This window comes from Egretta garzetta, unplaced genomic scaffold (assembly GCF_000687185.1).
Source record: "Egretta garzetta isolate BGI_Z169 unplaced genomic scaffold, ASM68718v1 scaffold75, whole genome shotgun sequence".
Classification (NCBI taxonomy): domain Eukaryota; kingdom Metazoa; phylum Chordata; class Aves; order Pelecaniformes; family Ardeidae; genus Egretta; species Egretta garzetta.
The window spans coordinates 975609-987068 of record NW_009259589.1 but is presented as its reverse complement, the minus strand read 5'-3'; the positions used below and the strand labels follow the sequence as shown (position 1 = coordinate 987068).

Below are 11460 nucleotides of genomic sequence, written 5' to 3'. Positions count from 1 at the left end.
AACGCGCCGCCCGCGCGGTGGCAGCGCAAGGCCAAGGAGAGCGGGGGGCCCGGGCCCAGCCCCGCCGCCGGTGTGTCGCCCATGAAGCCGGCCAATCGCTCCTACAGCTCCAGCAAGACACCGTCCAGGACACCCGGTGAGCAGCCGCGACCAGCGGCATGCGTTAGGGTGGGGGAGAGCGTTGCCCGGGCTGCTTGCCTGTATGTGTGGGGCTCTGGGCTCTGTGCCAGGCTGCCCTAGCCAGCCTGCTGGGCAGGCAGGAGGAGGTGGGCTGCACTGCCTGGCTCCTGAGTCACCCATCGTCTCCTCCCCAGCATGAGGTGGACAGAGCTCTGGGCACTGGGGCTGGGTGAACTGCTGACACCCTGGCTGAGCCTTGCTGGCACAGCTGTGTGCTGGGGCAATGGTGGGTGGGATTGTCTGCTGACAGCTTTACATGCTGTAACAGTATCTTTGCATCCTCCCCTTACCTGTGAACTCTGGAGTTGTTGCACTAGACCCAAGGAACTGTCTTCTGGCAGCCCCCAAACAGAGTTTAGTGCCATTATGCAGGGGGGCCAGAAATACAAATTAGTTGTGACTGGATGGCATGAACTCTGAGTCCTGCTTGTCTGGTAGGTGGGATGTGGGAGAGTGCTGTCTCTTGAAAGCTCAAATAGACTGTTCAATAGCTGTAAAACAATATTTATGCATGTGAATGCAGGTAAATCTGGATCCAAAATCCAGAGCACCCCAACAAAGGCTGGGGGGGACCGCTACATTCCCAACCGCAGCACTATGCAGATGGAGATGGCCAATTTCCTCCTAACCAAAGAGAATGACCCTGCTGAGGAGTCCCCCACCAAGAAGGTGAGCATGCTGCTAAGTTACACTTACTACAGTGATTGCTAACAAACACCTAATCCTTCTTGGCCTCTTAACAGAGAAGCAAAGTTTAAGTTCTATCAAGTGGGTGCATGGGGCTGGCAGACCCAGCCATCACTGCTTCCAGCTCTGGGCTTCAGGAGCCTGGGGTGAGGTGGAAGCTGTAGAGCCTGCCAGTGGAACAGGTGCACGCCTGCTACACTGGAGCCTGAGTGTAGCTGCTCTGTAGGGATGTTTCCCTAGGCACAGGGAAGAGTGCAGAGCCTTACACCCCTGCTTCCACTCTAGTCTGTGCTGCTTCTGGTAACAAAATTCAACTTTGGGCTAATGAGGCTTTAAAGTATAGCCAGCTACAGAGACATAAAGCTGTACAGTGAAACTGCTGGTGGTAGCTATTTTAGGACAATGTCTACGTGGGGAGCTGTTCTGGAATGTGTACACTGTTCTGAAATCTGTTTATGAAGTGTTTGGTCCCTTGTCGCTGTGGCTTTCCCCACTGGCAATAAAACTGAATTTGCCAGTCTTCTGTATTAAAATGTGAGCAGGACAGTGTGCCAATGTCTGAGGCAGTTTGAGCTGCCTGTCTGTAGCTGACTCCCACAACAGAGCTGTACACCTCCTGACTCCAGGAGAAGGGGGCTTAGGTGTATGCTCTGCCACCTGTAGCTTTAAGTGCAGCATGGGCTCTGTGTTTCAAACGCATCTTTCCAAGGGTGGTTTGTCTCTGTAGGAGCAACATAAAGCCTGGGCAGTGAATCTGAATGGCTTTGATATAGAAGAGGCAAAGATCCTCCGCCTCAGCGGAAAGCCACAGAATGCTCCGGAAGGTATGATACAGGGGCTGTGTGAGTTGACTCAGCTGGAGAGATCTGGGCAGGGGAAGGGCAACACAGAGGCCCTGTGTGCAGACACAGGAGAGATCAACTGGCTTCTTCTCAAGCTCCTGTGCATGCTGGAGTCTCCCTCCTTAGGTTTCCTGAGGTTGAGGGGCTGCATAAGAGCTACAGTGAATTTATTTATGAAAGTTGAAGCGGCTGCCAGTTGCTCACTTGTACTGCAGGTGGCAAACCTTCCTGAGGTCTGCAAAAGCTTCAAACTCTGCTGTGCATTTTGTAGCTGAACTGTCACTAAACATAATGGGATACAGAAAACCAAGTGCTTGTCAGCTAAACTTGTTCCTGTGAATTGGGGAATTGGAGCTCATCCTGGTTCAGCATTTTGTACTGCCAGTGATGTTAGGACATGGTGCTCTTCTGAGCCTATCTCTTCGCTCGGGACTTCATTTTCATGGGAAGGGATTTCTAGTTGGGTGAGCAGTGCAGAAACACTAGCTCAAGCTAAAAAAAACTGTTCTGCACACAGGCTATCAGAATAACCTGAAAGTGCTCTACAGTCAGAAAATGACACCTGGATCCAGCAGGAAGAATAGCAGATACATTCCCTCAATGCCAGACCGGATCCTGGATGCACCGGAGATCCGCAATGACTATTGTAAGTAGGCTGCAGTGTTGAGTGCTGGGCATTGAGATGATTGATTTGGCACTGGAGTGCAGTTCCTACAATGGTGTGATCCGAGGAACTGGAGCTCTAACTTGGCTGTGTCAGTATCTTGCACACCCAGGCTGGCAGGGACCGCTTCTGGAGTGTCCCCATGTAGCCTTACATGGACAGTGGTCCCAAGTGCTGTGTGTGTGACTTGGATCAGGGCTGCCTGACCCCACTGCTGGCTGTGGTGACACCCAGAAGGCTGCCCCTTACCTGTGTGGGCATGTACATGCACACCCCCTGGTGCAGGTGGAAGATCTGGCATTAGCACTGGTCTCCAGGTAAGTGTAACATGACCTGCATTGCTCTTCCAAACTGTAGATTTGAATCTCATTGACTGGAGCTCTCAGAACTTCCTGGCAGTGGCTCTGGACAACTCTGTCTATCTGTGGAATCACACCTCTGGGGATATTATCCAACTGCTGCAGATGGAGCATCCAGATGATTATGTTTCCTCTGTGTCATGGATTAAAGAAGGAAACTACCTTGCTGTTGGCACAAGCAATGCTGAGGTCCAGGTGAGTGCAGGAGTAAAACTAGAGGTGTTGGCTAGGGATCACTGTGTGCCCTTGGGACAAAGGCTTGGCTAGCACAAGAAGGATGCAAAGCACTCCGACTTGTCTTGACTGGTGTAGGGTAGAAATGTCCATGTCCAGCCATGGCCAGTGATCAACTGCAGTAGCAGTTGGGTTTTGTGGTTTCTGACACCTGGAGTTACCTTTTCTGCAGGCATGAGATACAGATTGGTCTCTTGCTCCCACACTGACAAGGCTGAATGCCAGGGCCTGTGCAGTGAGGTTCCTAGGGCAAAGCAACAGGGCTGGATTTCCTCATCCTCTGGAGAACTTACTGCTCTGCCTCTCTAGCTATGGGACGTACACCAGCAGAAACGTCTCCGAAATATGACCAGCCATTCTTCCCGTGTGGGGTCCCTCAGCTGGAACAGCTACATCCTCTCCAGGTAAGGCAGTGGGTGGGGGTGAAGGACAGTGTCTAGCTGTTGCAGATTCCTATCCTAGATCTAGCAGTGGTGCAGGTTAGGGTTGACTTAAGGGGAGTTTCTGTCCTGGCTTGGGATTCTTATTCAGCCTGTTCTATTGGGAGAAGGCCTCTCTTCTCTCTTGTCCTTTGTACTGAAGTTGTAAACAGCTTATGTGGCTGCTTTGCTCACACCAACAGGCCAGCGATGCTGGTAACACTGGTTGAAACCCAGTGGTGGGTATGGCAGTCTTCCAACAGCACAAAAATGGATTTTGGTGAAAATATGTGCCAGCCTGACCCTGCAAGCCTTCTCTCTGCAGCGGGGCACGGACTGGCCACATCCACCACCATGATGTCAGAGTGGCTGAGCATCATGTGGCCACACTTGCTGGCCACACACAGGAGGTGTGTGGACTCAAGTGGTCTCTAGATGGCCGCTACCTGGCTAGTGGTGGCAATGACAACCTGGTGAACATCTGGCCATGCACCCAGGGAGACAGTGGAGACTTTGCTCCTGTACAGACCTTCACTCAGCACCAGGGTGCTGTCAAGGTGAGTACAGAACTGCTGTGGATGAGGCATGGGCCTGTGCCTGTGCAAGGCAGACATGTGGCACTGGCTGTGCACAGGTTGCATCTTGTGTGTCTTAGAATTAACCCTTCTCTCTTAGGCTGTGGCATGGTGTCCATGGCAGTCCAATGTTCTAGCCACTGGAGGTGGGACTAGCGACAGACATATCCGCATCTGGAATGTGTGTTCTGGCACTTGCCTCAGTGCTGTTGATGCCCATTCCCAGGTGAGATGTGAACATCAGCTTGGTGACAAACACCTTCTGGCAGGACACCTACATGGCTGCTGGGTCCTGAGGCCCAGAGGTGTGGGCAAGGAGGGGACCATGCTCCTCTCTAGGTGGTGAGCATCAGCACAAGCAGCTTGTCTTACCTGTATTACTCCCTCTTCCCAGGTCTGCTCTATCCTGTGGTCAACAAACTACAAGGAGTTCATTTCGGGCCATGGCTTTGCACAGAATCAGCTGGTAGTATGGAAGTATCCAACGATGGCCAAGGTTGCTGAGCTGCGAGGTAGGCTGGGCCTTTTGCCTGGGGAAGGGTGGGCTGCTGGAGGCTGAAGGCAGATGTCATCCTTAGTTTGAGCAGGCTGGTGGTCTATCCTGGAGCATCACTGATGCAGAGTGGTGTCCCAGGGGCACGTGCTAGAGGGAGGCACTCCTGTGGGCTGCTGAAGACAGACCTTTCCTTCAAATGTGTTGCCTAGGGTGTGAATTCACACTGCAGCAGCGTGGTTTGGGGACAGCTCTGCAAGCTGGTGGGGCTCACAGGAGCAGACTTTGATCCCTCTGGTTATACCAGAGGGACCAGGGCAGGTGGTGATCAGCCCAGCCCTGACTGCACACTGCTGCCTCTTCCTCCTCAGGTCACACAGCCAGAGTCTTGAACCTGACCATGAGCCCCGATGGTGCAACAGTGGCCTCGGCAGCTGCTGATGAAACACTGCGTCTCTGGCACTGTTTTGAGATGGACCCCATAAGGAAGAAGGAGAAAGAGAAGGCAAACAGTGCCAAAAGCAGCATCATTCACCAGGGCATCCGTTGAGTACACAGGGTTGGGGGGGGGGAATCTAGCTTTACACACTGTACAGTATTTTAAATGTTAATAAACTGCTTTAATTTGACTTTTTTTTATGGGGTCTGATTGAAGAAAAGTCCAGGGCTCACAGACCCAAGCCCTTCTTCCCTGAGATTTGGGATCTGGGCAAGTGGTGGAGCTCTTGTTCTTTAGGGCTAGTTTGCAGTGCAGCTCCATTGGGGGGGCTGTGGCTGGCTTGTACCCCCCAGGGGGAAGCTGTAGTACTGAAAGACCCTAGGTATGGGCCTTCTACTTGTAGCAGAAAGGAAAGGAAGCTGATGTGTAGCCTGTGGCTGGAGAAGTCCCCACTCAGCCCCTCCTAGCAAAGCTCTACCCAGCATTCTTTTGTACATCTTAACTTTCTCAAAGCAGAATCATGGAGCAGCCTGGCCTGTGCCTCAATACTTGTTTTGGTGTCCTGGTTTGAGAAAGGGAAGTGTTAGGGGAACAAATCAATGTCTGTGCTCTTGGTTCCTTTGAGAATACAGTGTTTGGAGCCTGGGTGACTTCTTAGCCCTCCATCACTGCTCAGAGTGGGTCAGAACTGACCCTTCTCTGGGCTCCATGTTGTAGCAGGGCTAGGAGGAAGGGTCCCTGGCTTGCCTTGGCTTCCACAGAGCAGCAAATCAGCTCTGCTGCCTGCTTTGGTGCCAGCTGTGATGGGGAAGACTTGAAAGCAGAAGTTGAAAGTTTGTGACCCCAGCTTCTGCTCTGTCCTGCCCCCTGGCCAGGTGGGCCTCAGTGGACAACTAGCAGCAGTGATTGCCTGTACCTGAGCAGTCTGGGGGCTTGTGTGTGGCAGTCTGAGCTGTAGTGGTGCCTACCCACAGCAGTTAGTCTGGTACACACAGCCTCTGTGCTGCAGCCAACACTGCCTGCTCTTACAGTGCTACAGCAGGATAGTTATTTTTGCAGTGAGGTTAGTATTGAATTTAGGAGCCAAATGCTCCTGGGGGTGAGGGGCAGGGGCCAGTAATACACAGAAACAGCTGTAATCACCCTCAAAGGCCAGAAAGGGGCTGGCAATGGGAAAATGGCCTGATGCAAAACAAAAGGTTAGTTTACATTGCCACAGCCAGGTTGGGCATCAGACAAGAGACTCCCAACACACCATCAAGCCCATGCCTGGCCCTTGGTCATATATTCCTCCAGCAGCCCTGATGTCTGTCCTCCCCTCTGCAGGAGGGGAAGCCCTGGTGCCAAGCTGAGGCTGCATGCAAGCAGGAAGGCTCAGCTGACATTTGGTAGAGCTTGACTCTCCCACACTTGGAAAATGCATTTTGTCCAGGCTCAGCTGTGCTGGTGCAAGCTGCAGGGAGCATGTTTGAGCCTTTACCTGAGCAGGAGCCAGCAGGGCCACAGCTGGTGGAGCTGTGGTATCAGAGGTTGCAGGGCTGCACCAGACCCATCCAGCCTGTCTGTCAGCTGCACCAGCACAGCCAGGGACACAGCACACCTGATTAGCACCTTGGCCTGTGCAAAGCAGCTCAAAGCTGGACGCCCATGCCTCCCCTCAGCCTGTGACCAGCAGAAGATGGCTTATTATCAACTGTTTTCACTTTCCTCTTCACATAGCACCATGCTGTACCTGACACAAGGCCCCTGCTCTGCTTCCTGAGCTCTAAGCTAAATATGGGCAGTGCTGTACCCCACACCCACCACAGCAGCCCCCCACCTGTTGGTGAGATGGGGGAACAGTCCCAAAAACCAGCTTGCAACAGCTGAGTCCAGCACCCTCCCCAGGGGGCTGTTGATGCACTCCCCCTTTGGCCACCTGGGGAAGAGCAGGGGAGGACAAGGCAGCTCTCCTGCCTCTTCAGAAGCAAATCCTAGGGCAGCAGCTGGATCTAATGGGGAAGGGGGCAGGAACCCACATGCAAGGTTTGGTTCTTCCCCAGAGCTGTGCTGCTGTTGCAGGAGGCCTGCCCTACACCCCTGATGCTTAGTGCTGGGAAGGTAGCACAGACTTGCTCAGTGGCCCCAGAGCAGATTAAGGCTTCCAGCAGGTCCTGACCCTGGAAGGAAGGCTTTACATGCCTGAAAGCTGGTGTAGTTTCTTCACTCCCAGGTAATGGCAGTTTATCTTTCTCAGACAGAGCCTGTCTTGCCTCTCTCCTTAGCACATACCCACCCCCAGAAGCAGTGTGTTACACACCCCTTGAAAGTCCTCTGAGCATTACTGGAAGGTGATGATACTGCACCGTCTTCCTTCAGCCTCATACTGGCCCTACTGTCCTGGAGAGAGGAGGAGGAAAGGAAGGAGCTGGGCACTGACCCAGCAGGCCCAGGAAACACTGCCATATAAGGTACGAATTCAGTTTGGAGCAGCAGCCCAGACTGACCCTGACAGCATATAAATTACCAGCCCATGGAAAGATCACCGCTAACAAGAACAATTGGAGGAAGGGAGAGCAGAGCACACACAGGGATTTTAAAATGCCAAGTGTAAGTAGTTTAAAGTATTGTTACTATTTTGGGCAAAAGCAAAGACAGTCCTGTCTTTACCAAGAGCCAGCTGGGAGAAGGAAGCTAGATGGGAAAACCTTCATCTCAGCTGGACTGTCACGTACAGCAGTGACTTTGAGCACTGAACTGTTACACACCACTTCAGCAGGGACTAGAACAAGTTCTCCTGCCAGTCCTTGCCCACAGAGAATTGGGAATGACTGAGAACACTGCATGGTACAGCAGCCAGATCCCATTTTAAGGCTGAGCCCTGTAAAACACAGTGATGTCCACATGCAGTTAGGTACATTGGTCACACCAGTTCAGCTCACTTGAAGAGGTTTTCCTACATTTCAGAGCATGGTCTCAAAGCATACAGCAGCTCAATCAGGGGCAGCAGAGCTTTCCCTCACACCCAACCCTGCTCTAGGGCTTTGGCTGGACACCCACTAAAGCCCTCCTGCACCCCAACCAAACTGACAGCAAAACTCGGCTTCTGGAGGCCTGCTGGTCTAACACACTCCTCCCAGCGCCAAGCAGCCCAGCCACCTACCCACCCCATGTCCCAGGCTCAGGAGGGCCCCAGTCACAAGGCGATGGGGACAGCAGCACTGCACTGCAACAGCGCTGGAGGGAAGCCAGACTGGCTCAGGTGGCAGAGAGAGGCAGAGATGGCAGAGCCCAGCCAGGAAGATGCCCTGCTCTGGCAGGACCAAGGCAGCAGCAACACAAACCTCCCTCTGACCAGCCTCATTCATGTTCTGCATAGATCCACACTGCAGGGGCATTCACAGATGGCAGCAGCTTTGGCTTCAGTAGATGCAGAAAGCAAGAGCCTGCTCTTTCCCCATCACCTGGGTTTCCAGGGTCTCTATTCCCTGCTCTGCCACACCTCAGCTCCCCAGGATTTCTGAAAAGCAGCAGCTCCCCCTGGGCAGCTGGCCCAGGTCCCAGCCCACACCCACGCTCCACCCCAGCCATTCTTTCACAGGGTGGAACCACTTTCACAAGAGGAGCCTTGACACATTTCCTGCCCTGAGCACTGCTCTACCAAAGCTCTTGGAAACAATCTGCCATCTGCTTCATCAGCACACTGCTATCACTCTCTCCCCCCAAAACACAAACCTGCTATGCCTGCTGCTTCTCCCAGCCCTACCTCCAGCCACACTGGGCAGGACCACACACCTGGAACAGCTTCTGAGCACAGCAACCCAGGAAAAAAAAAAAACAAAACCACAAGGGCACAGCCATTTCTCCTTCTGTTTATTCGTGATAGAAGAGCAGCCCAATCTGACAGGGCCTGGCTCCTTCACCTCATCCTCAAGGCCACCAGCATGATTTTGGTAACAGCCAGAGCAGGTGATGGGCACCAGGCCCAGGAGAGCTGCTGCACCACCCTGCTATAGGGCAGAGTACACCTTCACCCAGGCAAGAGGTGCTCACTATTACACCACAGCAGGGCACACTACAACAATCCTCCACTGTGCTCATGCTGGGCCAGAGAAGGGCTAGTCCCAAGCAGAATTGCTCAGGAGCTGATTCTAGGGGCAATTATTGCTCAAGTCCTGTGTTTGCAGGAATGGAAGTGGTCCAAGGCAAGGCTGAGCTTGGCCTCCCCCACTCTGGAGCAAGCCACCAGCTGCCATACAGGATCAGGTAAGTGTGGCTAAAGCACACACTGAGCACCCAGCCCAGGCACAGAAAGGCAAGGCAACCTGGGTTTATTGTGTGAGGGAGGCATTTCAGGCTGTCACAACCCCTGCTATGTACAAGGCACAGGGCATGTATACTGTACTGGGCAGGTCTGGGCCCTCAAGTCCCATACACACTGCCCCTACATTCTCCACAGCCACACCTGAGCACAGATACACCAGGGCAGGACCCCCACCTGGGCACACAGGGACCTGAAGGGACATGCAGCATTGTGGCATGGAACAAGGTGGCACAAGGCATGGTAGAGCAGGAACACTCACACTTGAGCTGGCAGCAGCAAGCAACCAGGGACAAGTCTGCTCATCCACACAGGCTCTGATGAGACAGGGACAAGGAGAGGGCACCAGGACAGGGACTGGTCTCTTCTTTTGGTCCTACTCAGAAGGAAATGGCCCCCAGGCAGAAGGGCCAGATGTAGGCACTTGGGGGAAGTTCCTTTGGAAACACTGGAATGGGACTGCAGCCCCACAGCTGTGATGCAGGCAGCTGCCTCTCTGCTCAGCAACACTGAGAAACAGCACAAGCCCTCCCAGGAGGGGGAGAAGTTGCCCATGGCTGCTCAGAGCAGAGGGGCTGGGCATGCAGACAGAGAACCGCAGGGCTGGGCACAGGGGTACAACAGTCTGTAGGCACTTGACTTGGCTAGTGGCACCCAGGAGCAGGGGAACAGGTCCCAGCTGCCTCTGCCCCGGGGCTCTCATTGGCTCTGGGAGGGCCTTGCCCTCTAGTTGGCTTTGACCTTGCCATTGGTGACAGTGCCATTCTCATGGATGCTGCTACCATTGTGCTGGGCTGCTTGCTGAGCCACTCTGGGCAACCGTTTGCCCTTGGTGTAGGACTGGTACCAGAAGTTGGAGAAGAGGATGAAGAAGATGGTCCCATAAATCCAGATGAGGTGGATGAAGATGGGGAACTGGTACTGGCAGCTGGGCATGAAGTAATACTGGGAGATGTGGATGGAGACAATCACGAACTGTGCCTGGGAGCAAGGCAGAGCAGGGACAAGTTGTTAATGGGAGCAGACTCAGGGATGCCACTAGACCTTCTTTCTAAATGAAACCAATAGGCTCCTTTTCCACTCTGCAGTAGAGATCCTTACAGTGAGGCAGCAGCATGTGCCTCACCCTCCCAACATGGCTGCAGCCCAGGGATAGCAGGCTGAGCAGCACCCCATGCCCTAACCAGGCTGGTAGGGCTAGAGGCCCACAGTGGGCCAGAGCTGCTAGAAACCCAGAGTCAGAGGCTACAGAAGAGACAACTACAGCTGCTGGCTGCATCTTTCATAGGTACAAGGGCTGGCCTGCTCACAGCAGAGGCTGAGGGCACATGCTCTGCTCCACAGCAGACTCACCAGCTGGATGGCAGTGATGTGCTTTTTCCACCATAGGTACTTCTGAAAGGCAGGTCCTGCTGCTGAGAGCCCGTAGTAGAAGTACATGACAACATGCACCATGGAATTGATCATGGCATGGAATGAGCCCATTCCCCCTGTTAAGACAGATTATCATTAGTGTAAGTCAATCCTCCACAGCAATTAGCACTACAAGGAGCAACTAGGAGCCCAGCAGATCCAAAAACCCCTTTTCAGCATGCCTGGGGCTAACCCCCCACCCCTTCCCCAAGCTATTCAGTTTCCATCTTACCTGGACCAAACTTTGCTCCCCACCACCAGCTCCAAGGCAGAACAGAGTGGTGGAAGAGGTGCAGGAATGTGACCTGTTCATTCTTCTTTCGCAGGACAAAGATCACCTGCAATGAAAGCCCAACAGCATCAAGGACCTGCAGCCCTAGCAGCAGCTTGAACAAGCTGGGCCACTAATTCAGTGTCTGATCTCAGTGACACTTCCCCCCACCACCACCTCCAAGCTCACTGCCACCACATGTTAAGTCACCCCACAGCTTCCAGAGCTACAACATGCCAAGAGTTACCTCTGCAATGGCCCAGAGTAGCCTCCTTGGCAGTGATGCCAGACAGACGCACAGCCAGATCAGACAGGGAGGGCTGAAGAAAGCACCTACCCCAAGTACACTGGGCCCCAACTCCCTACCCAGCAAGCAGTGACAAGGCCTCCTCAGTAACTCACCGTGTCTGTCAGTTCAATGAACTTGGAGAAGACAAAGAGCCAAGCAACACTGACCATCTGTAACAGAACAGGTTAACATTAGAGACCCACCTCAGCCTAAACATGCCTAGTGACCAAGGGTCTCCATACAGTAACTGTGGTGTGAAGCCAAGAGCTAGGGACAGTAAGCCCTCTGCCTCAGG

The 11460-nt window shown here is 53.5% G+C and overlaps 2 protein-coding genes across 2 annotated transcripts in view; one reads left to right on the top strand and one right to left on the bottom strand.

Moving 5' to 3' along the window:
* Positions 1-6: 6 nt before the first annotated feature.
* CDC20 (cell division cycle 20) lies at positions 7-5019 on the top strand. The gene is made up of 10 exons (XM_035893555.1): positions 7-136; positions 704-849; positions 1595-1691; positions 2227-2355; positions 2731-2927; positions 3276-3370; positions 3711-3942; positions 4061-4186; positions 4355-4472; positions 4825-5019. Exons 1-10 carry the CDS (start codon positions 82-84, stop codon positions 5001-5003), a joined length of 1374 nt encoding a protein of 457 aa, XP_035749448.1. The 5' UTR covers positions 7-81; the 3' UTR covers positions 5004-5019.
* Positions 5020-5240: 221 nt separating this feature from the next.
* The window catches only part of ELOVL1 (ELOVL fatty acid elongase 1), a 10977-nt gene continuing 4757 nt past the window's right edge, over positions 5241-11460 (bottom strand). The window contains exons 5-8 of the mRNA XM_009637983.2: positions 11279-11335; positions 10838-10943; positions 10546-10682; positions 5241-10173 (exon numbers count right to left, since the gene is read on the bottom strand). Of these exons, the coding sequence (XP_009636278.1) occupies positions 9919-10173; positions 10546-10682; positions 10838-10943; positions 11279-11335 (555 nt within the window). The 3' untranslated portion in view covers positions 5241-9918. The remainder of the gene's footprint in view (positions 10174-10545; positions 10683-10837; positions 10944-11278; positions 11336-11460) is intronic.